We start from the raw sequence: 27203 nt of genomic DNA on the forward strand, positions 1-27203 counted from the left end.
GGCGTGTGGCAGCCGACGTCGGGGAGCTTCGCCGCCGGGGCGTGGGAGGGGCGAGCGGTGGCCGGCGCCGGAGAGCTCCGCCGCCAGGGTGCTCGGGGTGGTGGAGGCTGTGCGTTGCGAGAAGGTAAGGCAAAGCAAAATAAAAAAGGTAAGAAGAAGAGAATGACACATGGGACCCAATGGATAACGGTGTTAAAATAGCATCCATCTAACCAAACAAAAAACTAGGTCCAACCCATCCGTGCAATCCAGAAAAGTGGGTCAGCTTCGACCCAACCCACATCGTTCCAAAACCAAACACATGCTTAAATGAAGGATACGTCCTGGTCCATGCGAACGCGTACCCCTTCTACCACAAATTATGACATCCACTCTCCCACTAGGGAAGATGGTAGGCAACGCACCCACTGTCAGTGTTTAGACCCGGCAACCTACCGAGAGGGGTGCCCGAGGTAGTGTTTTGGTTAGTAGGGATCGTTGAGATTAGGAACTCGAAGGTAAACGCAGACACACGATTTAGATAGGTTTGGGCCACGTAATAGCGTAATACCCAATGTCCTATGTGTTGGTTAGATTGAATTGCTTTGGAGGGGGTCCCTGCCTCGCCTTATATTGCTAGGTACAGAGTTATAGGTCGGTTGGTTATAAGAGTACTAGTCGGATTCGACTCGACAATTCTACTCTTATTACTACGAGTACTTTTCTAATCCTAGACTAGCTTCTGTCTCTCCATGTAGACTACGCCGTCCTACGTTATAGTCTCCATGTCAGATGTGTCTCGGTGTCCAGCCCTATATTTAGAACTGTCCAAATCTTCTGGTGGGCCCATAGATGTATGTACGATAAACCCCCAAGTACTTTTTAGTCAAATGCAGCAGTTTCGAGCACTTTTGCAGACTTCACCGACTAGTTTTGATGCTCTTCGAGTACTTCATCTGGTTGAATCTTCAAAGGTACCCAAAGACTGCTATACGGCTAGAATGTACTCAAACATCATTTAACTTTAGTCTAGTATCTTTCAACCTTGAATTTTATATGAAAGTGCCGCGAAAGTCGCACTCCATATGGGGTAGCCCCTGAGCCTTAGGTTGAATCAAAGAATAAGGCTGAGGATCAATCTGAAATTTGCATCACATTTCCCTTAAAAACCTAGAGAAAAAACTTTTGTGTCAATGGACATGTGGCACCCAGCCCCCGAGCCTTTTATCGACTAGTTTGGTGGGTATAAGGGTCAACCTCTGGTCAACGTGACCATCTCTGAAATCAAATCTTATCTCTTCCGAAAATAAAGGTAACTGCCAATTCAGATGCTCAAAATCCGTGGATCCGTTAAACCTAAAATCCCTTTATTTGCGCCGTTGTTATTGTGCACAGTGATAAATAACGGAGGAAGTTATCGCTTTCGTTTCACCTTTGCCAGTTGCCTTTCCAATCTCCACATTGTAGCCCTAGCGCCGCTGCTGCCCAATCTCCGAGCACTAGCGCCGCCACCCCCCACCACCCAGCCCCCGAGCGTATGCGACAAAAGAAGCTCGTGACATCAAGGATGTGGAGGAAGGCTGCTGCTATCAAGCCTGCCGAGGCGAAAAAAGAGAAAAAAAGGATCTGGCAAGGGAAAAGATCTTCAGTTGCCGGCGCCCAAGTACGGGAAAACCAATCAGACCGCGCCGCCAACTCCCGCTTGCGCTTGGAAGTGCTCATCCTTGAAAGAGGAGGAGATTAATGTGGTGGAACCGCCCAACTTAAACTGGTTTAAATGCGCCTAATTGCTGTTGGAACAGCAATTATCCGAAACGCACTTAAAACAGTATAAGTCCGGTAGTCTGTTGAGTGTCCCTAGGACTCCTCGAAAGATCCACGTCACGTCTCATAGCCATACACCAGGATCGCTTCAACGATGGGAAAGCATCAACAAATATTACATTTTTACATACATACAAAGGGTGCGAATTATTACAGAACATAGTTTGAAATAAACTTAACAGTGCAGGTTAGAGGGATTCTAGGAGTTTAAAACATAAACTGGTCCAGGTGAGAGATGAACATTTAAGTTTTTCTTCTTAGGGTATTGCGAGACTCGTAACAATACCCTAGTTTTTTGGGGCTTCCTCCTCTGCGGACTCCTGCTGTGCTTCTAAAACAGCCACAAGGGATAACCCTGAGTACGGGGTACTCAGCAAGGCTTACCCGACTAACCAATATAATAGTTTTTCTGGAACTACATGATAGCTGTTTAGTGTACTGGCTGACTCACCTTTTGCCAAAATAGCTTAGTAAAAGTGAGGCCTTAACTTAATCTTTTAACTCAATTAAGTTATTACCTAACCAATCTAAATGATGACAAAGAGATACCTTTGCAAGCAGTAGGGAATTAAGTCATACAACAAATTATTATTGGAAAGATATTGCATTTATGAGGTTATACTACGATGCTCAACAATGTCAAGTGCATTCATAACCGAGAATTGCGGCGATCCGAATCAATTTACATCCTGCAGGAGAGCACCCTGATCTTCAGCTATGTACGACTGTCCGGGCCGTACGTAACGACCTTTCGATTAGCAAACTCAAGGATTGGGAATAAGACTACCCGAACCCAGGGACGCACCCCCACATGGGACCCCACGTCTGGCCCGATCTCCATGTGAGTTTCAGGCTACGCCCCTGCCAATCTCCAGCACGTCAAGTACGGGTACGAAATATTCCCGATCAGAGAGTTTACTAAACTACCGGGCTTTACTGGTCCCATATCTAGTAAGCAACCAGGTGACATCACTTGATCAAAGGTTAAGACAATGATCGGGCCTTAACCAAATTAATCTAGTAGGCAGAACTAACATCTCTAGCTTCTGTCTGCCTTTCAAACTTCCAAGCTACCTTTCCATAATTAGCATGTATGACTCAACATTTCACCTTAAGGTTTGGTAACCAAGCTACTTTAAGCATCTAAGAATTTCTAAACTTGGGTTACTTACTAATTGTTTGAACAAGTGGCAAAGATGTCCTTAAAACAAGGTAAGATCATGCACAAGAATGGGTTTCAATCAACTCCTAGACTTAATGCATTCATATAAGGGACCGAGTTGTACTTCGACGCCGGAGAAGCAAGAGTACTGGATGATGTACTTCGACGGATCGTTGATGAAGGCTCGCGTCGGAGCGGGTCTCATCTTTGTCTCTCCTCTCGGTGTGTGCATGAGGTACATGATCCGCCTCCACTTTCCTGCATCTAATAATGTCGCCGAGTACGAGGCCCTCCTCAACGGGCTTCGCATCGCCATCGAGCTGGGTATCCGGCGGGTGGACATCCGAGGTGACTCTCAGCTAGTCGTCGAACAAGTCATGAAGGAGTGGAGCTGCCACGACCCCAAGATGGCAGCCTACTGCAATGAAGTTCGCAAGCTCGAAGACAAGTTCGACGGACTAGAGCTCAACCAAGTCGCAAGGCATTTCAACGAGGCAGCCGACGAGCTGGCAAAGGCAGCGTCCGACCGAAAGCCCGTACCCGACGGTGTCTTCGTCAGTGACTAGTTCAAGCTCTCAATCCGTTACCAGGAGCCGAGGAGGGTCGGCGACGCGCCACCTGCCCCGGACTCGGGCCCCGACCCAGGAGAGGTCGGCAACGCGCCACCTGTCCCGGGCTCGGGCGCCGACCCAGACAAGGTCGGCGACGCTTCGCCTGCCCTGGACTTGGAGGCCGACCCCTCCGACCCCGAGGTCATGGAGATCGATGCAGACCCAGCAGCGGGGCCCGACCCCCCGCCTGACTGGAGAGCCCCGTACCTCGACTACCTCGTCCGCGACACGCTCCCGGCGAACAAGACGGAGGCACATAGGATTGCGCGCCGTGCCAAATCCTTCATCATCATCGACCAGGAGCTCTACAAGCGGAGTCACACCAGCATCCTCCAGCGTTGCATCCTGATCGAGCAGGGAAAGGCGCTGATTCAGGACATCCACGCCGGAGCCTGCGGGCACCACGCCGCGCTAAGAACCCTCGTTGGAAACGCCTTCCGGCAGGGCTTCTACTAGCCGACGGCGGTCGCCGACGCCACCCACGTGGTCCGCACCTGCGAAGGGTGCCAATTCTTCGCATGCCAAACTCATCTGCCCGCACAGGCGCTCCAGACCATCCCCATCACGTGGCCCTTCAAGAAAGCGCCCGGGGGCTTCACCCACCTGCTTGTCGCCGTCAACAAGTTCTCTAAGTGGATCAAGGCACGACCGGTCGCGCAAATCAAGTCCGAACAGGCGGTGCAGTTCTTCACTGACATCATCCATTGCTTCAGAATCCCTAACTCCATCATCACGGACAACGGCACGCAGCTCACCGGGAAGAAATTCCTCCAGTTCTGCGACGACCACCACATCCGAGTGGACTGGTCGGCCGTGGCGCATCCTCGCACGAACGGGCAGGTTGAACGAGCCAACGGCATGATACTCCAGGATCTCAAGCCGCGGATCTTCGATCGCCTCAAAAAGTTCGGCGGCCAATGGGTCGCGGAGCTCCCCACAGTCCTGTGGAGTTTGAGGACGACCCCCAGTCGGGCGACTGGCTTCACCCCATTCTTCATGGTCTACGGATCCGAGGCAATCCTCCCCACCGACCTGGAGTACGGATCGCCGAGGGTCAAGGCATATGACGAACAAGGGAACCAAGCATCATTCAAAGACGCATAAGATCAGCTCGATGAAGCACGCGATGTGGCCCTGCTGCACTCGGCCAAGTACTAGCATGCCTTACGACGCTACAACTGCCGCAAGGTGCAAGGCCGAGCCTTCAACGTCGGCGACCTGGTGCTCCGCCTCGTCCAGGACAGCAGGGGTCGGCACAAGCTGACCCCTTCGTGGGAAGGTCCCTTCATCGTCGCGCAAGTACTGCGGCCAGGCACGTACAAGCTGGCGACCGCTGATGGACAGATCTTCAGCAACGCTTGGAACATAGAACAGCTAAGACGCTTCCACCCTTAGTTTTTTGTTTCCAAGTTCTGTACATAAACACCTCTGTAAATTGTCAATTTAACGGAAAAGGAATTTTGAGTCGATTTCGTTCAAGTTTCATATCGAACTCAGGGATATCCGACCCTGGCTCTGCCTCAGGGCCGCATATCCCTCAGGGGCTACCAGGGGCTCTGGCCCAAGTCACTTGACATCTTCTCAAAACACTTCCTCTTTCCGAGCTGACCCTCTCCCTAAACTTTTGGGCATGAAAAGGAGAGAGTGCACGAACGGCGTTCAGGCAAGACTAATCGGACTACGAAAGAGCCTACGCCCCAGCGGCTACAGTACCTTCGCCCATCAATACATACTGACATGCCCAACCCGCGCTCTAAACTTTCCAAATCCAAAAAACAAGGAAGAGGATCGAAACTTCTTTCGACAATTTATAGAAAAGGCCTTTGTGGCCATCCCAAAGACAAGTTCAAAATCAAACTAACGTATTTACATCTGGGGCGCCTAAGCCCGATACAGCTAACTTGTCCTGGGGTCTTCGGGCGGGACGGCTTCATCCTCTAGAAGCTTCGCCAAGGCCTCCGCTGGGTTGAGCACCGACACGTCGATCTCGTCCAGCTCGGCCTCGGAGTAGCCAGCGGCGTACCCCCTGCTCATCCTGGCGAAGTTGATGCCGGAGTAGTGGGAACCGAAGACACCGAAGGCCAGCCTCAAGCCGACGCGGAGCGCCTCCAGGGCGATCTCGCGGATCCACCGGTACGTCCCGAGGGCACGAGTCGCCAGCGAGCTCGTCCCCTCCCCCTGGACCATGCCGAGGCCATCGCAGATGACGCAGACCGTGTCCCGCAGGCTGCCGTGCTCAGTGCGCTCAGTGTCGAGGGCCTTCCTGAGCCAGGCGATTTTGTCTGTAAGGACCGTCCGCAAAAGTCCAAGTCAGAAACCATCACAAAGCAACAAAAAAAGAAAGGAACGAAAAAAGCCTTACCCTTGGACCGGGCCTTCAGCTGGTGCTCCCGGTCAAGCCCCTGGGCCATGGAGGTCTGAAGCTCCTGCACTTGCACTTGGAGCTGACTGACCTCCACCCCAAGCTCGGCCACCACCTTCTCGAACTCGTTCTTCTGGGCCACCTTGAAGTCCCGGTCTTGCCAGGCCTTCTGCCGCTCGCGCCGGATGTGCTCAACGGTTTTCTGAAGGGCTTCATGCTCCCCCTTCAGACGTGCGAGCTCCTCGGCATCAAGGCGGGCCTTGTCAGCAGCGGCCTGGAACTCCTCGCGGTCGAGGTGAGCCTTCTCGACGATGACCTGGAACTTGTCCTCCGCCCGCCGCGCGTCCTCCCGCGCCGCCTGCTTGCGCCTTCGCAGGTCGTTGATGACTTGCTGGGCGGCGGCAACCTGCGCGGTCAGCTCCCCGGTCCGCTGCTTCTCCATAGAGAAGCGGTCCCAGAGCTCCCGCTCATTCCGGAGGAAGTTGGACTTCCACCGACTGCACTCCTGGAGGGCCTACAGGACGATATATACTCAGCGACAAAGCGACGGGAGAAAAATAACCGCCAGGAAGAACATCATACCTGGCCACCGGGAACGACGACGCCGTCCAGCTCCCCCATCACCGAGGACAGGGCAGCGCGGACGTTTGCAAGTCCACCCTGCACCGCCCGCCACTTGCCCCACTCCTCGGCGTCATCCAGTGTGAAGAGGGGCCTATGCGGATCGTCGTAGGACATCCAGCGTAGGGTAGCCCCACTCCACGCCTTGGGAATGGGACTGACCAAAGCAAGGGTAGAGGCCGCTCCGGCCGCCCCAGGCGCCGCCATCCCCGACGCCGCCGCCGGGGCAGGCGCCGTCGCCCCGGATGCCGCCGGCCTCACCGACGGTCCCGGCACGCGCGCCACCGTCCTTGTTGAGGTCGCCGCGGACGTCGTCGATGCCAACGCGCGTCCCGATCCGTCCGCCGCCGCTACTGTCTCCGTCGCAGCTGCTGGAGCGGGCGTGCCCGTCGCCGCCGCGTCCTTCGTTGCGGCCACCAAGGCAGGCGTTCCCGCCCCCGTCGTGGCCTCCGGAGCAGGCACCTCCGCCACTGCCTTCGCCGCGGCTCCCCGGGCGGATGTCCCCGCATCTGCCGCCGCCGCTGACTTTGTCGCAGCCGCCGGGGCGGACGTCCTCGCCTCCCCCGCCGCCGCTGTCCCCGTCGTGGCCGCGGGGGCAGACTCTCTCTCATCCGTCGCCATCGTCGTCCCCGTCACAGTCGCTGGGACAACCGCCCCCGTCTCCGCCACCACCGTCGGAGCCGCACACTCCTCCTCCGCCTCGTCATCGAGGTCTATCACCACCCCGGTCGGAGGGCCCCCAGGGGCAATACCCTGTCCCGTGGGGTTGGTTGAGGAAGCAGAGGGCAGAGCAAAGGTCAGACCCTGCCTCGTGCCCGGTGGCGGCGCCACTCCACCAGTTGCCGCCGCAGGAGCCACCTCCGCGGTAGGGTTCGCAGTCTCCCCGGCGACACCACCGCTCGCTGCCGGCGGGGTCGGGGTCCGCTCTATGGAGGTGGACAACACCCATAGCGCCTTCTTCGGCGCTAGCGGTGGGACGAGGCCTTGAGGGGTGGCACTGCGAAACAACAATCAACATCAGCAAAAACCACTCGATGCCTGGAAAGGAACGAGACTCGCGAGGAATTTCCACTCACACTCCCCCAGCACAAGGACGGCGCGTGCGTTTCACCTCCGAGCTTGACGCCGACCCCGGGGCATCTGGCAACAGCCGCTTGCCACTGCTCCTCTGCTCCTGGGCCGCAGGTAGAGGGACGGGGGTCGACTCCGTCGACTCCCAAGGCGCGCTCCGCGCCGACCCCTGGGGCGCGGCCCCAGAGCTTTGCGGGGTTGAGTCCCGGGTGGACGGCCCGCTCGTTTTGTCCCCCGCGGCCATTTGGGAGCGCCGCTCCCGGATAACGAGCGCGCCCGACCGAGGGGTCAGAACTCCTCCTCCTCCTCTTCCTCCTTCTCGTCGTTGTCGTCGTCGTCGTCGTCCGACACGACCTGGCCCCGCCGCCACCGTTGGAACACCCTGGCGGCCTTCCTTTTCTTCTTCACCGTCTCCTTGTCCTTGCGCTGCTTCTGCTTCTTAGCAAGGAGACGGTTCTGCTGCCGCCGCTCGGCGTCCTCTGGCACCGGCGGACGCGAGTCGATGACGCTAGTCATGTTGCCCTGCCAGAAAACTCTGCGTCAGAACAACAAACCAAGAAACACAGGAAAAATAAACAGGCGCGCAGAGTCCTCACCAGGTCGATGAAATTCTCGTCCGGGCGCATCGGAGGGTGGCCGGGCATCGGGTAATTGGCGTCCTTGTCGTCCAGCGCCTCCCGGACTCGCTGCCGGATCTCGGAGGTGGCGAGCGCACCCGTCGCGAGGACGGTGCCCTCGGTCGGCACGCCGGGGGTCATCTCGACGAGCGAGCGGACCCAGAGCATCAGCGGCGCCACCCTCCGAGCATGGTACGCCCCAATAACTCCAACCCCGGTCAGCCCCTTTCCCTTCAGGTACTCGATGGCCTGGAGCAAGCCAGCGATCCGCTTCTTCTCCTTCTCCACCAGGTCGTACGACCACAGCTCCGGTGCTGCCTCAATGATGCGGCCGGTGAACTCCGGCAGAGGGGAGTTAGAGTGGTTCTTCATGTAGAACCACTGCTGATGCCACCCCTTGTGGGATGCCGTGGTCTTCATTGCCATGTATTCCTTGGCACGAGTATGGCGGAGGTGGATTCTGGCGCACCCTATCATCACCGGGGTTGCCCGCTGCTGGCTTCCTCTCTTCTCGGCCTTCTAGTACAGGCTGACCGCGAAGAAATACTTCCACAGCGAGAAGTTGGGCTCGATGCCCAGGAACCACTTGCACAGCGCAACGAACGCCGCGATGTGCTGGATCCCGTTGGGATTGATGTGCTGCAGCTCGAGCCCGTAGCAGTGCAGGAGCCCGCGAAAGAAAAGGCTCGGCGGGGTCGCGAACCCCCTCTCGTGGAAGTGGGCGAACGACAGGACGTAGCTGGCGGGCGGATTCGGCACCTCCTCCATCTCGGGGAACCACCATTCACCCCTCTCGGTCCTCCCACAGAGGAGGCGCTTCCTTGTGAGGCCGTCGGCGTGCAAGGTGCCAAAGCTTGTGCGCGCCTAGGATCCCATCGCCAAGGGGAGAAGAGCTCGACGGCGGAAGGAGAGGAAGGTTGCGGCGCTGGACGGAGGAAGACGAACGGCGTGCAAGAAAGCTAAGGGCGCGTGAAGAGGCGAAAAGACTTGGGGCAGATAGCGGGTGGAACCGGCAAGGCAGACTCCCCCGTCGCAATAAATGCGGCGCCAGGTACGCCCCGTCACGCCCGCCCCTTTTTCGGAAATCGTGCGCACGACATGCTGCAGGAAACATCCCCTCCTCCCTCGATTCGTGGGTCAACGTCTTCCGCCATTTCATCTCCTGGGGAGTGCGTGCCCAACATCCTCCATGTCCGGCCCAAGGCACAACCTCCTTCACGTCCGGCCCGAGGCCCACCAAAAGGTAAAAAAGGGATACGGGGCTGAAAACGCCCCTACGACCCATTACGGTCCACGGGTTCGAAGGCTGGCCCACTACGGGTTCGACAGCCGCCCCAGGACACCCCCGAGGGAGGGGTGAGAGGAGATGGGTCCGCTAGCAGCCATCACCCAGGCGCGCGACAGCCTAGGGCATCCTATTCTCACATTCGGGTCCGGTCCGGCATCAAAGTTCATGGTTTTTCCCCGAGGAAAGGCAACAAGCCTCCGGATCCAACCAAACGGATTTGGGAACTATATGAACTGGCCGATCGGAACTTGGGGTACGCCACCAGTTTGGCCCGAGCCGGACCCTCCCAAACGGGGACCGGGACCCCACTCGAACCAACCCGTCAGTAGCTCAATGAGCACCATGGTTTATCAAGCGAGGATAGCGTGGCACGGCTCACCCCCTCCATCTCAGCGAAGGGACACTTGAGGGGTAACATACAAAAGTCGACCTAGCCTCCCGACCGGTCCCCTGCAACGCGCGGGGGCTCAGGGGCTAGCCTCGCAACCAATGGCCACGCGAATGGTCACGACTTGAGGTTTTAAGACGGAAGGTGCCCTAAGGAACAACAAGAAATCCTCCCGCACCGAGCCGCCCACAGGACGCTTCACCTGATCAACCTCCTCGGACAGGCCGAACAAACAACACTTCCCGTCCCTGATTAACTGCAGCGTGCACGATGAATAGGGATCTCCTACGAACGACGATAGTACCCTCTGGAGGAGCGTCCCCGCTCCACGACAGGCTCGGGGGCTACTGTTTGGGGGAAATATTAATGACCTCCTAATGCCCATTAAAACATCAATCGTGAAGGTCCAGGCCCACCTGAGGTAATGAAGATTGCCGTCAGCCCAACATGGGAGGGGAGAGCCCCGCTCCGCCTCGCCCGACCCAGTGCCCCGGGGTAGGATGAGCCCGACCCCTTGATGGCCAGACTCCGCCTCGCCCGACCCCTTGACAGACAGGCTCTGCCTCGCCTGACCCACGGACCCAGGGTCGGGAGCGCCTGACCCCTTGCCACAAGATTCCGTCTCGCCCGACCCAAGGCACGGGGGGTCGGACTCACCCGGGGCCACAAGACAAGAATCCACCTCGGGCGCAGATTGGAGGATAAGAGCGCGGATCTCGTGGGCCCCCCTGTCGATCTCGCCATAAATGCGCCGCGGCTCTGGCGCGCAGAAAGGCACCCGCGCCCCCGACGCGACCCGTCACAAGTACCCATGCACGACCACACAGCACGGGCTACAGTGGTTGCGGGTCTCCCCAATTTGCCGCAGGGCGCTCATGGCCTGCGCCGCCCGGCACATGAGGAAGCCCCGCCCGTTCTCGTGCCCCGCGCATCCAGTGACAGGGATGCAACATCCACGTCCCACGGGCCATCAACAAGATAACAGGACCACCCGCCTTCCCCGACGGGCACAGATGCCACGATCAAACATCATCATCATGCATGGCGGCCACGGCCACCAGGGAGATCGTCGACAGGATCCGAAGGTAGCCGCCCTCTTTCGACGGACGCGCTGACAGGAGCCGAAGGCCAGAGCGGGGGGCGGCGGCCCTGGAACTTGGTTCCTCTCCTTATGTTGTATTTTACTTAACTTATTTTATCTCTTTTACTTCTCCTTACACCCGGTCTCACCTGTAACCCCGGTGTCCTCCTTGCGCTATAAAAGGAGAACCGGGGGCCCTGAGACGGGGGACTCTCTCAAGCCAACAGAACACACTCACACTCTCCTTTAGAGCATCAGTGCACACCCAAGAGACATGGGACCAGCTCCGTCTCTCGCCCTCCTGTAACCCCTACTACAGACCCCGCGTGGGCAACACGAGCAGCTCCCGATACTGGACGTAGGGCTCTTCCTTTCCCGAACCAGTCTAAACCCCGTGTCTCCCACACCACCATCCGAAGCCTTACGTGCATAAAAGAAATTTACTAGTCTTAGTCTTGATCCGCTAATCTCGACAACGACAATGTCGCTTAGGGTAATCCTTAGGTGATGAACCCCACTGTCGCAGATACAATTCAAGTAGCAGAGGCGGAGCTCAAAGCTGGCCAAGATCCTATTGTGGATGTGCAAGCCATGCCGAAAGCATCGTCTCCAGCTGTCAAGCCGCTACGGTTGTCTGGCGAACCCATGCTGAAGCTGAGGAGATTGTCAAGGTAATCTTTTATGCTCTGTCTAAGTACTAATTGTAACTCAAAATCGACTTGTTGTGTCACTAAAGCTTTGTTTTATGTAGGAAATGCTTTGATATGTACCTTGGAGGGCCTAGCCTCAGACCCGTGACCGATGGTGGTAGCCTCTCAGTCCAGGACGTTGCCCCGGGCCAAGCAAGTATGCAGCCAGAGGAACACCCCGCTACAATAAGTAGTCCAGGTGCTATATCATTTGTAGCAGCATTGATGCGAGATGTCATTTCATCTTTGAATGACGTTGTAGTGCCAGCCTCCGAGCTACAAGTACCCGAAGAGGTGATGGTTGCTTCTGGTGCGCTAACCAATGTTGATATCTCGACCTCTAAGCATCAAGTACCCGAGGAGGCGCCAGCTGCTGTGGACGTAGCGACTACTTCTGTAGCCCTGGAGCAACGGATTGCTGGTGAAACGACGATTACCTCTGGCACCATGGCTGCAGATGCAGCCCCCCGAGCCAGAGACATTGGTCGAGATAGCGACAGCTCTTGATGCCATGGTCGTCAATGCATCTTCCTAGGTAGGGACGTCGACAAGTCTTGAGATGGTCCCTCATGTGAGCGCGGAAGCTGGGACTGGCACTGATAGGAAGATGACTCTGGAGGACATCCAGTTGATCAATGATCCACTACTGAACCCAAAGATGATAGCTACTATCATGGAGATGCACCGTCGTCTCAGTACTTATGCGGAGGTGAGTTGAATTTGCCTTGCTTTGCTGCCGCAATATTTGCTAGCTTGTACTTATTTGATGGTTCGAGTACTAATTTTTGAGTTTCCAGGACTTGATCAATCGCTCCCGTCGCAAGTCAAAGATGCTCGAAGGGTATGGTGATGCCGTACTTCGTGCTGAAGCATTGGAGAAAGAGCTTGCTAAGGAAAAATTGTATACCTCTCACTTGATGATGAAGCATGACAGCATGACGGCGACCTTCCAGAACAGAATCCAGGATCTGGAAGATGTAAAGGAGCATCTTGTTGCTCGTAATAAGTCTCTCAATCAGAAAATTGAAGGTAGTCACCTCTCCTTTGATGTCTTTCGACTACTGATTGCTTGATGATCTTACTGACCCCATGCTAATGTTGCACAGAATGTAAGAAATTGGAACCACAGCTTCAAGAATCGATCACCGATTGGAAGAATGCTTTCTACTGAATGATAGATCAACATGACAAGCTGGTGCATCATGTTGAGAAGTTGGAGGATGATCTAGAAAAGGAGACGTGGATGCGTGAGGATGGTGAGGTTGATCTGCTCAATGCCATGAAGACCATTCGAGAGCGTGAAGCTGAGCTGGTAACTTCCAAACTCGCTCTGAAGGAGATATCTGAAGCGGCTCAACCAATAGCAGATATGGTGGAGCCTCCAGTTGAGGGTGTAGAGCCCCGTCCACTATCTGAAGTACTCAAGGACGTGCTAGGGAAATTCGCTAGTTATATTCAGACTGTTGAGCTTTGTCAAGTCTTTCTACCCTCAAGATGATCTGGCTCCTGTTGTGGAGGGCATAGCAGAGGACTGCTCTAACAAACTCTTGCAGGAGTACTTGTAGGAGATGGACCCTATTGCAGAAAAAGTAGCCAATCATCTGGTCATTGAGTAGCTCTGTATTAAAGCAAACATTAGTTATGTATTAAAAACATGATATAAATGCAATCTCTGCTGCTTTCGACTTGTTATTTTTTTGTGCATCTTACAATCTTCCCTGATATTTGCTTGTACGGTAGATGTAAGTGTCTGCGCACAAGGCTTCTTTGATGAACCTCATCGGATACACGATGTAGAGTACTTAGGACGTGCCTCCTTTTGTGGAGCATGAGTACTCAAGGTATCTGGATAGCAGACCACTGGGCTAGTAATCTCCTTAGGGTTTCAATGATTAGATCCTATCTTTTACAACTTCTCTGAGTTGTATCAATGTTACGCTCTAGAAAGCCTGGAACTGCAGTCTTCTTTATACAAGCCACGATCTAGGCTAAATAGCCTAATCAGTAGTTTGTCAGGTGATTAGGTAACCCCTGACGAAGTGCTGACTCGTCTTTGCAAGCCGCATTAGATAGAGTTGTCCAATAGGTTGTCGTCAAGCGTTAAACAACTCCTTCACTAGCTGCAAACTTGCTTTTGCAAGGCACGATTGTACAGATTTATCCCAGTAAGGTTAATAACCTTTTTTGTGGACTGCAAACTTGCTTCTACAAGCCGCGATTGGATGAGTCTGTCAAATGAGTTGAATAACTTGTTGGAATTTTGCAGACTTGTTAATACAAGACGTATTTGGGCAATTTTTGCCTAGGGAGCTGAACAACTCATTCGGGTTTTGCAGACTTCTTATTACAAATCGCAATTGGGCGATTTTGCCCAGGGAGTTGAATAGCTCTGCGAACTTGCTTTTGCAAGTCGCAATAAGGCAGAAATAAGTAGCTGAATTATGACAAAAAAATATGACTGCTTTATTGAATTGTAAATCTATGACTAGGGCCGATGGCCGATTTGCATGAATATGCGGATCTAAATTAGGGATAAAATCGACAAAGTTGTCTGATTTTCCATGAGTTGTCGACATCTACACCAGAGGGATGTTGGAGCCTATACGACCCAGGTCTGGTGACCTTGGAGACGATGAACGGTCCCTCCCATGGTGAGTTTAGCTTGTGCAGCCCCTTGGTATCTTGGTTACGCTTGAGGACTATATCGCCTATATTGAACGAACGTTCTTTGATGTTGCGATCATGTAGCAGTGGATTCCTTCAAGGTACCTTGCAGACTAGACGAGTGCTGCACAATGAGCTTCTTCGAGGCTGTCTAAGTCTAGACGCCTTGTTTCTTCTGCTGCACCCTCCTCGTACTGCTCGACTATTGGAGATGTCCATATGACATCGGCATGTAGGATAGCTTCGAATTCGTAGATCAGGAAGTAGGGCAATTGCCTTGTAGGATTGCATGGCTATGTACGGAACCCTCAGAGGACATTGGGTAGTTCTTTGAGCCACTTGCGTCCTTTCGTGTTTCTGATGTCATGAAACCTTTTCTTAAGAGCTTCGAGTACCATCTCATTAGCGCGCTCAACCTGGCCATTGGCCCGCGGATGAGTAACAGAGACGTACCAGACGTTGATCCCGCTAATCTTGAGGTATTCCTAGAACTCGTTATTATAGAAGTTGGAGCCCAGGTCTGTGATAATACGATTGGGGAAGCCGTAGCGGTGGACAATTTTGTCAAGGAAGTCGAGTACTTTGTCTGCTTTGGGGCAGAATACTGGCTTTACCTCGATCCACTTGGTAAACTTGTCAATTGCCACCAGTACTCGATTAAATCCTCCAAGCGCCGTGGGCAGTGGGCTAATCATGTTGAGCCCTCAGCATGCAAAGGGCCAAGAGGATGGTATGGTGATCAGCCTGTAGGTAGGGATGTGTTGTTGCTTGGCGAAGAATTGGCATCCTTAGCATCAGCGGACTAGTTCCTCGATGTCAGCAAGAGCTGTCGGCCAATAGAATCCTGCTCTGAAAGCTTTGCCCACGATCGTGCATGAAGACGCATGATTGCTGCAAACACATTTATGAATCTCCTCCAGTATGTCCTTGCCATCTTGCTGTATGACGCACTTCATGAGTACTCATGATGTTGCACCTCTTCTGTAAAGCTTGTCTCCGACTAGAACATAGTTCTTGTTGTGTCATAAGACTTGCTCGGTATCTATTTTGTCTGAGGGTAACTTGTGCTCCTGGATGTAGTCGATGAAGGGAGCTTTTCAGTCTGCATCGATCATCATAAGCTCCCGATTTGGTGCGGTAGGACCTCGATCAGTGGTTGTTGATGGTGCTGACTCCAATATGGATGGCTTGTGTAGCTCATGGACGAAAACCCCTACTGAAACTTGAGCACGAGTAGATCCAAGCTTGGATACGACGTTCGTGGCAACATTGTTGGCACGAACTACATGGTGGAATCTTCAGACCAGAGAATTTGTTCTCTAGCTTGCGTACTTTTAGGCAATATGCATCCATGTTCTCATTACGGCGATCCTACTCATCGTTGACTTGATTGATCACCACTAGTGAGTCCCCGTAGACAAACAATCGCTTGATTCCTAGTAAGACTACCAAGCGGAGCCCATGCAGAAGTCCTTCATATTCAGCTTCGTTGTTAGATACTTCCCAGAAGATTTGTAGGACGTATTTGAGTTGTTCACCTTTGGGAGATATCAAGAGTACTCCTGTACCGGCACCCTTAAGCTTGAGTGATCCGTCGAAATACATGACCTAATGCTCTGGATACTTTGCTGGTGTTGGTAGTTGATTCTCCACCATTCTGCCATGAAATCGACTAGGGTCGGGGACTTGATTGCAGTCCTCGACTTGAATTCCAGGGACAATGCTCCGAGTTCCACCGCACACTTAGATATTCTTCTTGTTGCGTCCAGATTGTGGAGAATTTCTCCGAGAGGGAAATCTGTGATGACGGAGATGTTGTGCTCCTGAAAGTAGTGTTGTAGTTTTTGTGAGGTGAGCAATATTGCATATAGCAATTTCTGGACTGGCGGGTATCTGGCCTTCGAATAGGACAACACTTTGCTGACAAACTAAACAGGCCTCTGTACTTTGTATACATGGCCTGGTTCAGATCTTTCGACCACAATCACCGTGCTGATGATGTTGGTAGTCACGATGATGTACAGCAGCAAGTCTTCGTTGAGGTTTGGAGCTGTGAGGACCAGTGGCTTTGATAGGAAGACCTTCAACTGTTGTAGGACTTTATCTGCCTCTTCGGTCCACTGAAACTTGTCTTGCCACTTGAATAGTCTGAAGAAGGGTAATCCCCATTCCCCAAGTCTTGAGATGAATCTGTAGAGAGCCACCATGCATCCAATCATCTTCTGGATGTCCTTGATGCCTGATGGGGCATGCATATCGGTGATGGCAGAAATCTTATCAGGGTTAGCCTCAATACCTCAGTGACTAATGATGAACCTGAGTAGTTTCCCGGAAGGCACGCCGACGACGCACTTTGTCGGGTTGAGCTTCCACCAGAATTCTCGCAGACTTGCGAAGGTTTCTTCTAGATTCGCAATCAAGTCGTCGGTCTAGTCTTTACAACCACGTCATCCACGTACGCCTTCACGTTGCAGTGCAGCTGCTTCTTGAATAACTCTTGGATTGCCTGTTGATAAGTGGTGCCTGCGTTCTTCAATCCGGAAGATATTATTGTGTAGCAAAAAGTTCCGTATGAGGTGATGAACACGGTCTTGATCTGGTCTTATTCCTTGAGAGCTATCTGGTGATACTCCAAGTAGCAATCGAGGAAACAAAGGAGGGCACATCTAGCTATGGAGTCGATGACTTAATTGATCCTAGGAAGTTCGAAGGGATCCGTTGGACAGTGCATGTTGAGGTTCATGTAGCCAACACACATCCTCCACTCATTGTTGTTTCTTTCGCATCAGGACGGGATTGGCAAGCCACTCTGGATGATAGACTTCTTTTATGAAGGCTGTCGTGAGTAGTTTGGCCAGCTCTTTCCTGATCGCTTCCCTTCTATCTTGGGATAATCATTGTAGGCGTTGCCTTTTCCGTGTAGCTCTCGGATTCATATTGAGTGAGTGCTTGATCAACTCCCTGGACACCCTCGACATGTTCGCTAGTTTCCACACGAAGTTGTCTCGGTTGGCTTGGAGAAAGTTAACGAATACACTTTCCTATTTAGGATCCAGCCCTGTGCCAATCAGGGCTGTCTTGGAGCTATCACCAGTCTCAAGGTTAATGGCTTTGATGTCTATTTCACTTGCTGGCTTAACCTTGGTTGCCCCCGACTTCTTTTTTGGGATTTTGAGTTCTGACAGGGATAGCTTCTTGGATGCGATGAAAACTTGCATCATAGAGTTTGGTACTTGGATAGTTGCTGCTAGCTCCACGGCTTCTATGTCTGAGTCATACGATCTCTTCAAGTCTCTGCGTAGGGATAGTATTCCCTTGGATCCTGGCATCTTGAGTACTAAGTACACGTAGTGCGGGATAGCTATGAATTTGGCCAATGCAGGTCTTCCGAGGATGGCGTGGTACGATATTTCGAAATCCACTACCTTAAACCGGATGTATTATGTCCGGTAGTGTTCTTTGGTTCCAAAGGTAGCTGGCAAAACCACCTGTTCGAGGGGTACAGCCGCATTGCCCGGGTTGATCCCAACGAATGGGGAGTCCGTTGGGGTGAGCATATCGGTGATGTCGAGGCCCATCTTCTTCAGTGTTTGAGAACTTTCCTAAGTCTGGAGAACGGGACCGCCATCAATGAGTACTTTAGTAAGTCTGGAGCCAGCGACAACTAGGTCCAGGATCAGAGGATACCATCCTGGGTTTGAGAAACTACTCCATTGGTCCTTCCTGGAGAAGGTAATTGGCACCTCGGACCATTTGAGGAACGTTGGTGTCGCAGGTTCAATGGACATTATCTCTCGAATAGTGAGCTTCTGGGACCTCTTAGTAGCAGTACAAGAGGTTTCGATGACGTTGATGGTGTTGGATGGGTTCTAAAACTTGCCATTGTCGCCATCAACTTCGTCGTCCTTGGCTTTGCCCTTGACCCTAGTGCCAGATGACTCTAGCAGGTCTTTCATGACTATGCGTAGGCTAAAACAATCTATCACATAATGCTTGTGGTATGGATGCCATGGGCACTATTTCTTCAGGAGCTCGTTGAACGAGGGTCTATCTTGATTCTTTCTGCCTTCTTTCTTGGACGACTGCGAAATTGCCGCAACAGTATTGTCTGGCTTGCGCTTGCGGTTGTGACCTCCCGAGTAGTTATTTTGGTTGTCATTGTTGGAGCGATCATTATAGTTCTTGTCATTGCATTGGCCATTGTTATATTTGTTGTTGTGCTGACCCTTGTTACGATTGGACTTGAACCTTTCGATCTCCCTGTCTTCTTCATCTACTCACGTCTGTACCATGATCTTGAGGGATTTGACATCAGCGGGGCATCTTCTGCCGAAGTCCTGGAACATCCGGCGGTCGTGGAGGCCATTTTGGAAGTAGTCAATGATGTCACGCTCCGTGATATCCACGATTATGGCCTTCTTGTTGAAAAAGCGATGTAAGTAGCTCCGCAGGGTCTCACCTTCTTATTGCTTGACCTGGAACAAGTCAATCATGTTGCCAGGACGATACCTTGCCCCTGCGTAGTTGTTGGTGAACGCTATCTTGAGGTCTTTCCATGAGTCGATGGAGTTCTTGTTCAATGATTCGAGCCACGTGAGTGGCGCCGCCTCCATGCAGATGGGAAAGTAGATGACTTTGGTGTCGTCGTTTCCCCCGACTGCTTGTAGTGACAGCAAGTAGCACCGGAGCCATTGGACTGGGTCCTACTTGCCATCGTACTTGGTGATACCCAGAGGTTTGAACTTTTCGGGTAGAGTTGTCTTCCTCACACGTCTTGAGAAGATAGGGAATAAGTCAATATCATCTCTTGGATGTTCGACTTCTTACTCGTGCTCGCGGCGCCATCCGTTGATGATTTACAGGCATCGCGACTAGCGTTGATCTTGTTGCGGAGGTCTTCTACTGGGCGTTCAGGTTCTGGGTTAGCCCCACGGTGGCCACGGCCTCCCGAGGGTCCTGCTTGACTACCTTCAGCTCCAGCTTAGCTTGGTCTGACGCCTCCGAGTTGACTTGGTCTGGACGGAGGGCCTCTATGGCTGCTGCCATGTTGACTTCGTTGGGATGCGGTGCGTTGGACTGACTATTGGATTTTGCTGATCGAGTTGTTCGTATGCACGTTCTGCTAGTTCAGCCAACTGTCTAGTGTACTTGTTCTGCGGCATCGTGCAGGTGATGAGATCAATAGACGTGATGGTGGCGAGGGGAGTACGATGGTGAAGCGTTTGAATTGCTTTAAAAGCATTATCCAGGTTCATGATTGGTAGGTCCGCTGCAAGGCAGCGATGGCGGCGCTCTGCTCTTGCGGTGTTCCTTGCTTGTCATCGAGTTCTTTGAGCTTCAGTCTCTTCTCCGACAACGTTGGCGGTGAGCTCATCCTGAGAGGCGTCATCTCGGTGACGCTCATGTCGCAGATTTCTATCCCATTGCTTTTCTTCTTCGTCCTCTTGTTCAGTAATAAGAGCGAAGAGTTCTCGTTCTGAGGAATAGCTTCCCGAGCTTGAAGTGACAACCTACATGGTGTCGCCTTCCTCGTAGATGAGTGATAGAGGAGTCCCCTCTTGGTACGGGAGAGTGTCAAAGTAGGCGATGAATCGCGAATCGTCTTTTTTGGCGAGAGCGGGTGGCTTCATGTTGGGCCAGTAGGTGAATCTGCCTTGGGGTGTTGATGTGATTACCAGGTCCTGCTGTGGATCTGACAAAGGAGTCTCCTCATCCGGATCCAAATAGTAGTCAAGGTCCTTGATCGTATCCGTATCGGATTGTGATCTGAACAGGACAGCGTGATAACTAGTGGTCATGTTGCGGAGTACAAACGGGAATCGTGATAACTCGGACGATGGCTTATGCGTCGGCTCGTGCAGGTCAATCCGGCCGGTGGAAGAAGTTGAGTTGTACTCAGACTCGTCCGCCAGCCTCTGACTAGGTTAGAAATTGAAAATTCACTAAAATTCTTGACGAGATCCTCCAGAGCTTGGCGCTGGAGCTTAATAGTTTGCTGCTTCTTCTCTAGGGTTGGCGCAATGTGGCGGTGGAATTAACTAGCACCATCTGTGATGCAAGCCCAGGAGCCAAAGATGAACGTCGTGCCCGCTCCAAACACAACGATTGGCTTCATGATGACTTGTGCCATCGAGTTTGCCAGTGGATTCTCGACGAGACCCCCTACCTGGCGCACCAGCTGTCGGTGTTTAGACCCGGCAACCTACCGAGGGGGGTGCCCGAGGTAGTGTTTTGGTTAGTGGGGCTCGTCGAGATTAGGAACTCGAAGGTAAACGCAGACACATGATTTAGACAGGTTCGGGCCGTTGAATAGCGTAATACCCTACATCCTGTGTGTTGGTTGGATTGAGTTGCTTTGGCGGGGGTCCTTGCCTCGCCTTATATTGCCGAGGGCAGGGTTACAGGTCGGTTGGTTAAAAAATACTAATCGGATTCGACTAGACGAGTTCTACTCTTATTACTACGAGTACTTTTCTAATCCTCAACTAGTTTTTGTCTCTTCATGTAGACTACGCCGTTCTGCACCATAGTCTCCATGTCAGATGTGTCTCGGTGTCCAGCCCTATATTTAGGATTGTCCAAACCTTCTGCGTCTCGGTGTGCAGCCCTATATTTAGGATTGTCCAAACCTTCTGCGTCTCGGTGTCCAATCCTATATTTAGAATTGTCCAAACCTTCTGGTGGACTCATAGATGTATGTACGACACTCACGAAGTACAATGTGGGCTCTCACCCTCACCTAGGCCATGCCCCTTCATGATCGGGCATTTTACTGCAAAGAGGATGCATCTCAACTAAATACATGCCATTTTAAATGTTCTAGTTAAACATGTAAAATGTAATTAATAATCATATGTTAGTTGTATAACTTCTCACTTTTTTATGGCTAATGGGGTTAAAGGTTGCATGACTGTCAAAACGTGCTATGTTCTGAGTGCTCACGGAATCGGAATCCTCACTCAAACTCAAGCCCCGAGTTTGGACTCGTGTAGATTCTCAAAGTCCAGAAACTAAAATCTACCCAATGCAAGATCGAAGGGGGGAAGTTAGATTTTTACAAGTGGCAGGAACAGCTTGAACGCACCCACTCTCCCGCTGGGGAGATGGTAGGCCAGCGCACCCTCCAAGTTTATGTTTCATGTGGGCCCCTGACCTAGGCCATGCCCCTTCATGATCGGGCATGGAGCCCGTCCAGGTAAACATGGAACGACGTTGCCTCTGGCCTTTCTTTTAGAGTTAGCGCTACCGTCCTACCCTCCTCGAACTGCCGAGGTGGGACTAAATGCTCGCACCGAGCGCGCTGCCTTGCCTTGCCTCTCTGCGAGTCCGCGCGCTTTGCTTTTCCGTGGGCTGATTTGTTAGTGGGCCTCCGTGTTCGGGCCGAATTTAGAGTTGTCCGTTCTCGCCCGTTCTGAACCGATTTTCTTTGCGGAAAGCTGCAGCCTGCAGGAGTGAAAAAGGCATAGCGCGAGCATGGTGGCTTTCAGGCTATTTATTGATCACGTAAGAACAAGTGCATCGATCAATTCAACTATGACTGTACAAGCAAGCTCTATGGACAATGAGCTTCAGGAAATCAGAAATGAAGCCTGTGTAAAACCAGATTGAATTCCCAAGACTATCCCCTAAACACGTCGCGATCTCATTTCTCACGCTGTTCCGTTCCATTCCATGTAAACAAAACGTGTGCCAGCGTGCAATACTACCTAGCAATGCTCCGACGCTCCGGCGCCGCTCCCGCTCTGCCTCGCCGCCTCGCCACAAGGAGAATGGCTACCGCCGCCGCCAGTAACAGCAGCAGCAGGGCTCTGGTCGCCGGGGGAGGCGGGCTCTTCAATGACAATCTCCAGCCGGCCATCCGTCCCCGTGTCCGTCCGGTGCCTGCCGTCCGCTTGCGGGGACGCGGCTGTGATGTCGGACGACGACGCGGGGACCTGGGTGGTGGAGGCCGCCGGTGCCGCCCTCGTGGCGGCGGCGCTGGCGACGAGGACGCTGTAGTCGAGCGGCGTGGCGCGGTTGCCGCTGCTCTGCTTGGCGCGCAGGGAGGCGCGGCAGACGGGGCAGGTGGGGTGCTGCCGGAGCCAGGCGTCGATGCAGGGCGCGTGGAAGGCGTGGCCGCAGGTCGGCAGCACGCGCACCACGTCCTTGGCCTCGTACTCCTCCAGGCACACCGTGCACCTGCACAGCACGACGCTGAGTGAGTCCACGAAAATCCTCTGCATTAGACTTCTTCTTTTGCTGATTCGTCAGACTAGTCTCAATGGAAATGTTACGGAAGTTTCGTGAACATTTAATTTTATGTCATTGACAAGCTATTTATGAGGAGAGAGGAGATGGAAGTTTTATCCCTATGAAATTCACTTGGCACAGGTACCAAGTTCAATAGAATCCAATAAAACTTGCACTGAACATGCTATGGTTTCATGGCATGACATATTTGGTCATAGGACAACGCGGAAATTAATGATTTAGACTACCTATAAAACTGTGTAATTAAACTATGCACTGAGAGTGACAGTTTCATTTCGTTTCAACTGACTTGACATTCTTAATAATAGTGTAATGAAATCATACACTGCATGAGATTAAGCTTACGTACGCATGTTGATTGTTAAGACAGCCGGTCGACAGAAATGGCAGCACTGTTGCAGGGTTGCTTTCACTGCCTCTCTGTGCACACGTCAAACCTCAATTTTACAAGCCCGAAATTGGCAACCAAAATGGCCTTTCAAATGGTGTGATAATCCAGTTTCAGAACGGCGAATGCACTGAAGCTAGATTGCTATTTTTTTCAACAATTTAAAACCTCTTCTTTTAGATCCTGTTTGCCCAGCTAAATTTTAACTAGCTAAAGATTCCTTTAGCTAGTTGAACCCAGCTAAACTCAGCTAAAGTGATAAAAGACTAAACTCCCCTTTTATCTTTCTCGGGAAAAAGTATTTAAAGTGGGAGTGAGGGGTATGATAGGCAGATACCTTTTCAACATTTAGCTAGAGAATCCAAAAATCCTTAGGCTGCCACGTTGGTTCTACTTCTGTCTGTCAGTCTATGGGCTGCAAAAGGGGTTTATGAATTCTCTCTATCCATGCCCTACAAATGGTAATAGGTTTACACAACGAGGCTGCCAAATTGTGGCGAAATGCAACTTTACTTGGTGACTTGGTCCGTGGTCCATCTCGTGATGATCAATTGGTCATCGCAAGTTGCAAAATGCAGCGAGCATGCATGTGTAGTTGAGAACGATGTACTGATCAGAACTAAGCGGATTTGCTGCAAACAGAGAAGAGGAGGATGAGGAGGAAGCTGGTATCTTAACTGCGACTCCTCCGGCACCGGCGGTCGCTGCGGGCCGCCGTCGCTGAGCTTGACGGTCGGGAAGGTCGTCACCACGGAGGGCTGCAGCCCGTGGATCCCGCGCTCGACCTGCACGGCCGCACGCAAAGTTGATTCCCGGCAAGAGTCACTGCCATCAAAGAGCAGGGGAGGATAACATAACACGGCGGATAGGGGAAGGGGGAAAGCACGGCGCCTCACGTTGACGACGAAGGCGTCTCCGGCGGCGCGGTCGGCGGCGGCGGCCCTGGATAGGTGGAGGCGCGCGCAGAGCAGCCTGGTGAAGACGAAGAGCACGAAGAAGGCGCTGACCGAGAAGGCCATCACCGTGGTCACCATGTTCATGCCGCCCATGCCGCCCTTGGAATCCGCCGCCGATGACATTGCTCCAGCATCTCACTCCAGCGCGCCCCTCTTCTGCGCTGCGCAGCAGCCAAACCACTCAAGCTCTGCTGCTTCTTCATCCCATATTCCCATCAGAGAAATCAACTCGCCTCTGTGAGCAGAACATGCATACCTGGAGCTAGGTCGAATTCCTCGGCCTGGCCGCTTCGCCTCCTCGACTGTCTGGAACCAAATTTGTTGTGTTATCCACTAACCATCCATCCTGCTCTGCTCTCCTCGGATAATTAAAGAGGAGGACGACGAGGAGGAGGAGGAAGAAGAAAAGGAATAGCGGATAGAGGCAGGCATGGCGATGGCGACGGCGAGTGTGCCCTGCGCCGGCCGCGCCTATGGGAAATTGTTTAATTTCTTTAGCTTCCTCCTAATGGCGATAAATAATCCGTGCTCACTTGTCGACCGCGGAGGGCACGGTGATCAAATCATATCCCCGCGGGGGGGAATCTAATGCGATTGTTAATGCGCGCAGTCGTTAGATTAGGGGCCGCGATTAGCAAGTCAATCATGGAGGGGCCCCGGCTGCCCGCCGAGCAAAGCGAAAGCCTCTCGCTTTCACCCCGGAAGCCGCGGTGGTGCCCCCTGCCTGCCCCGCCCGCCGCGTTGTTAATTCTTCTCTCTGGTGAGACGCCGTGACCGGCCTGATGGAGCCTGGAGGAGTGATGCGCTGGAGGAGTGATGCGCTGGTGGATGCGCGGTGGGGGTGCCCGCCGTGCCGTGTCGATTTTTTTCGCCGCGGCAGCTTGTGACCGACCGTCCTCACCTTTTTGTTTATTTTTGGAGACCAGGCCGTGGCCGACCTGCCCCGGCAAACCATGTGCTTATAAACTTGTTACACGCCATCGGAGGAGCAGATGGCACGGCATGGCAAGTGAAATGCACGAGTTTGTAACGGGCCTAACGGGAACCATTTTTCTACGGAATAGCTAGTGAGAAGATGGCGAGTGTATTTGCCCGCCAACCTCCATTGCCCTCTATTTTAACGCAGTACAGACGCGATGCTCAAATTAACGCACGCAAATTCAACCCTATAAATATACGCACGCAATCCTACCCCTATTACTTCCTCCGTCCCAAAATAAACGCACATCTCGCTTCTCGATGAGTCAAATATTTTTAAATTTGACTAAAAATATAGAAAATAGTATCAACATTTGTATCTCCAAATAAATTTATTATGCTCAATCTAATAATACTTATTATACATCATAAATAGTAGTACATTTTTGTATAAATTTTGGTCAAACTTAAAAAGTTTGACTTCTCAAGAAGTGAGATGTACGTTTATTTTAGGACGGAGGAAGTAGCACATTCGAGAGACTAACTCGCACTTTCGGTTGCAGAATAACATTTGCAAGTTCAATTGATGAAATTTATTGTTCAATCTCCAAGGTTTTACTATCACCTGTGATGTTTCAAACAGCGACATCATCAAGGCACTACTTTGACAATAAATTAATTGTATTAAAAGCATTTAAAATAGCAAATGTGTAAATACTTAAAAAAAACAAATCTAGCCATGTCATTTTTCAAAAGTTGATTTGAAATATTAAAAGAGATATTGATGATCAAAACTAAAAGTGTTGAGACTGCACGCATCGTGAGAGAGTAAAGCTGTAGTCAAACATGGTCGTACTTTCTCCATTTCTTTTTTAAAAGCATGCACATACTTTAAGATTTAGACCTAATCAACAATTAGCCTTACAAGATGCAGAATTTGTTATACAAAAGTGGTATAATCAGTTTTGTATTGAAAGTGCTATCTTATGTTTGTGATTTTATATTATTGGTACGAGTTCTAAAAAAGGATTTTTATTGTTACAAAAAAATATAGCTTAAGAGAAATTGTAGGTCAAAATATAATTTTAAAGACCTTGGAAAATCAAACCACGTCTGATATTTTAAATAGAGGCCGCAGGCATTGACGAAGCACAATGCCAGAACTCGTCCATTAAATGCCTGTAAATGCCTGTTTGGAACAAAGGATTGCAAAACATAGGAATAGGGAAAAAATGTAGGGATCAGGAAGAGTGGAAACTGAAAAACTAGGGATTGCAAAACGCAGGAATAACTGAGCTATTTGGATCGCAGGAAATAAATTGGCCATCACACGTCTCCTGAGCAACAAAAAACCTTTTCATTAATATTTTTTCAATTTTTTTTATTAATTCTAGGAGTGATTCATAAGATTATTATTTATGATATTATTAAACCAGCAATATATGTCACGGGACCCACATTGTAATTAGCTTCCACCCATCCACCCAACGAATTAACCCTTTCTTCTGCCTCCGTCTCACTCTCACTGTTCCTCCATCCTCCCCCTCCTCTCTCCTGTACAGAAATAATCCGAACAAATCTGCCGCTTCTGACCACATTCTCCATAGCTGGTGGCTAAAATTGGCTGCCCTCTACTCTCTCTATCGTATCCATCCACTTGGTAGCGGTATAGCTGCCCAAATCGAGAGATACATGATGGGGTAGATCTACAGGCCGGCTACAGCAAAGGTGAGTCCTCAACTCATTCTTCTGCGGGGAGCCATGGTGCGAGTGAGGAGACAGAACGGAAGTGAGCAACGACGGGAAGGAGAGATAGATAGCCAGAGCGACGACGATTTCCCTTGGGTCACAGTGGATGTTTTATTTCCTGCGTTTTGCACGTCGAGCGATTCCTTTCCTCCGGAACGGTACTTTGCATTCCTTCGTTCCAAACGCAACTATGCGATTCCTTTCCTCTGGAACGTACCAAAATTCCTATGAAAATCCTTTGTTCCAAACAAGCCCTAAAAACCAAAATGGCAGAGTCATTTGCAATGGGAAGTTCTTGTATATATATACCTACATAAAAAACTATACATAGAAGATGTTGTCGGTTTGCATAGTTTCTGCTGGGAGACTTATTTTGCTCTATCCAGCCCCTGCATTCTTTGACTGCAACTTAAAAGCCAAATGCAATAGCCATGCCAAACAATAACCGATAATCTTGAGTTCATGGGGTGACGTGGAATTATAGGGGAATTTGTATAAAAGGGAAAAAAGTTGCATGCCTTCTCTTGGGCTTTTGTCTTGATGGATGGGTTTGGGTATGATTACAAATAACATTCTTAAGTACCC

General features: G+C 51.6%; 2 protein-coding genes across 3 annotated transcripts; one reads left to right on the forward strand and one right to left on the reverse strand.

Moving 5' to 3' along the window:
* The first annotated feature begins 6710 nt into the window (after positions 1-6710).
* On the forward strand, positions 6711-7547 carry LOC101758016 (ice-structuring glycoprotein-like). The gene has a single exon (XM_004954906.1). The coding sequence runs from the start codon at positions 6711-6713 to the stop codon at positions 7545-7547; it is 837 nt and encodes a 278-aa protein (XP_004954963.1).
* Positions 7548-21834: 14287 nt separating this feature from the next.
* On the reverse strand, positions 21835-24491 carry LOC101773142 (putative RING-H2 finger protein ATL69). Of its 2 annotated transcripts, none has more exons than XM_012844264.2 (4): positions 24208-24491; positions 23892-24107; positions 23674-23780; positions 21835-22535 (listed from the first exon to the last, which is right to left on the reverse strand). In XM_012844264.2, the coding sequence occupies exons 2-4, from the start codon at positions 24072-24074 to the stop codon at positions 22064-22066; spliced, it is 762 nt and encodes a 253-aa protein (XP_012699718.1). In that variant the 5' UTR covers positions 24075-24107; positions 24208-24491; the 3' UTR covers positions 21835-22063. The 2 variants fall into 2 exon arrangements, with proteins under 2 accessions (XP_012699718.1, XP_004952627.1); XM_004952570.3 differs by having other exon boundaries at positions 23892-24112; positions 24208-24489.
* Between the last annotated feature and the right edge of the window lie 2712 nt (positions 24492-27203).

This window comes from Setaria italica, chromosome I (genome assembly GCF_000263155.2).
Source record: "Setaria italica strain Yugu1 chromosome I, Setaria_italica_v2.0, whole genome shotgun sequence".
NCBI lineage: Eukaryota > Viridiplantae > Streptophyta > Magnoliopsida > Poales > Poaceae > Setaria > Setaria italica.

Excerpts from the sequence above, each read along its gene's own strand:
- LOC101758016 (XM_004954906.1), top strand. The coding sequence starts at position 6,711 with ATGGGACTGACCAAAGCAAGGGTAGAGGCCGCTCCGGCCGCCCCAGGC.
- LOC101773142 (XM_012844264.2), bottom strand. The coding sequence starts at position 24,074 with ATGTCATCGGCGGCGGATTCCAAGGGCGGCATGGGCGGCATGAACATG. Across the intron at positions 23,781-23,891 it reads GAGACGCCTTCGTCGTCAAC|GTCGAGCGCGGGATCCACGG; the intron begins GTGAGGCGCCGT and ends GCGGCCGTGCAG. Across the intron at positions 22,536-23,673 it reads CCGGTGCCGGAGGAGTCGCA|GTGCACGGTGTGCCTGGAGG; the intron begins GTTAAGATACCA and ends CGTGCTGTGCAG.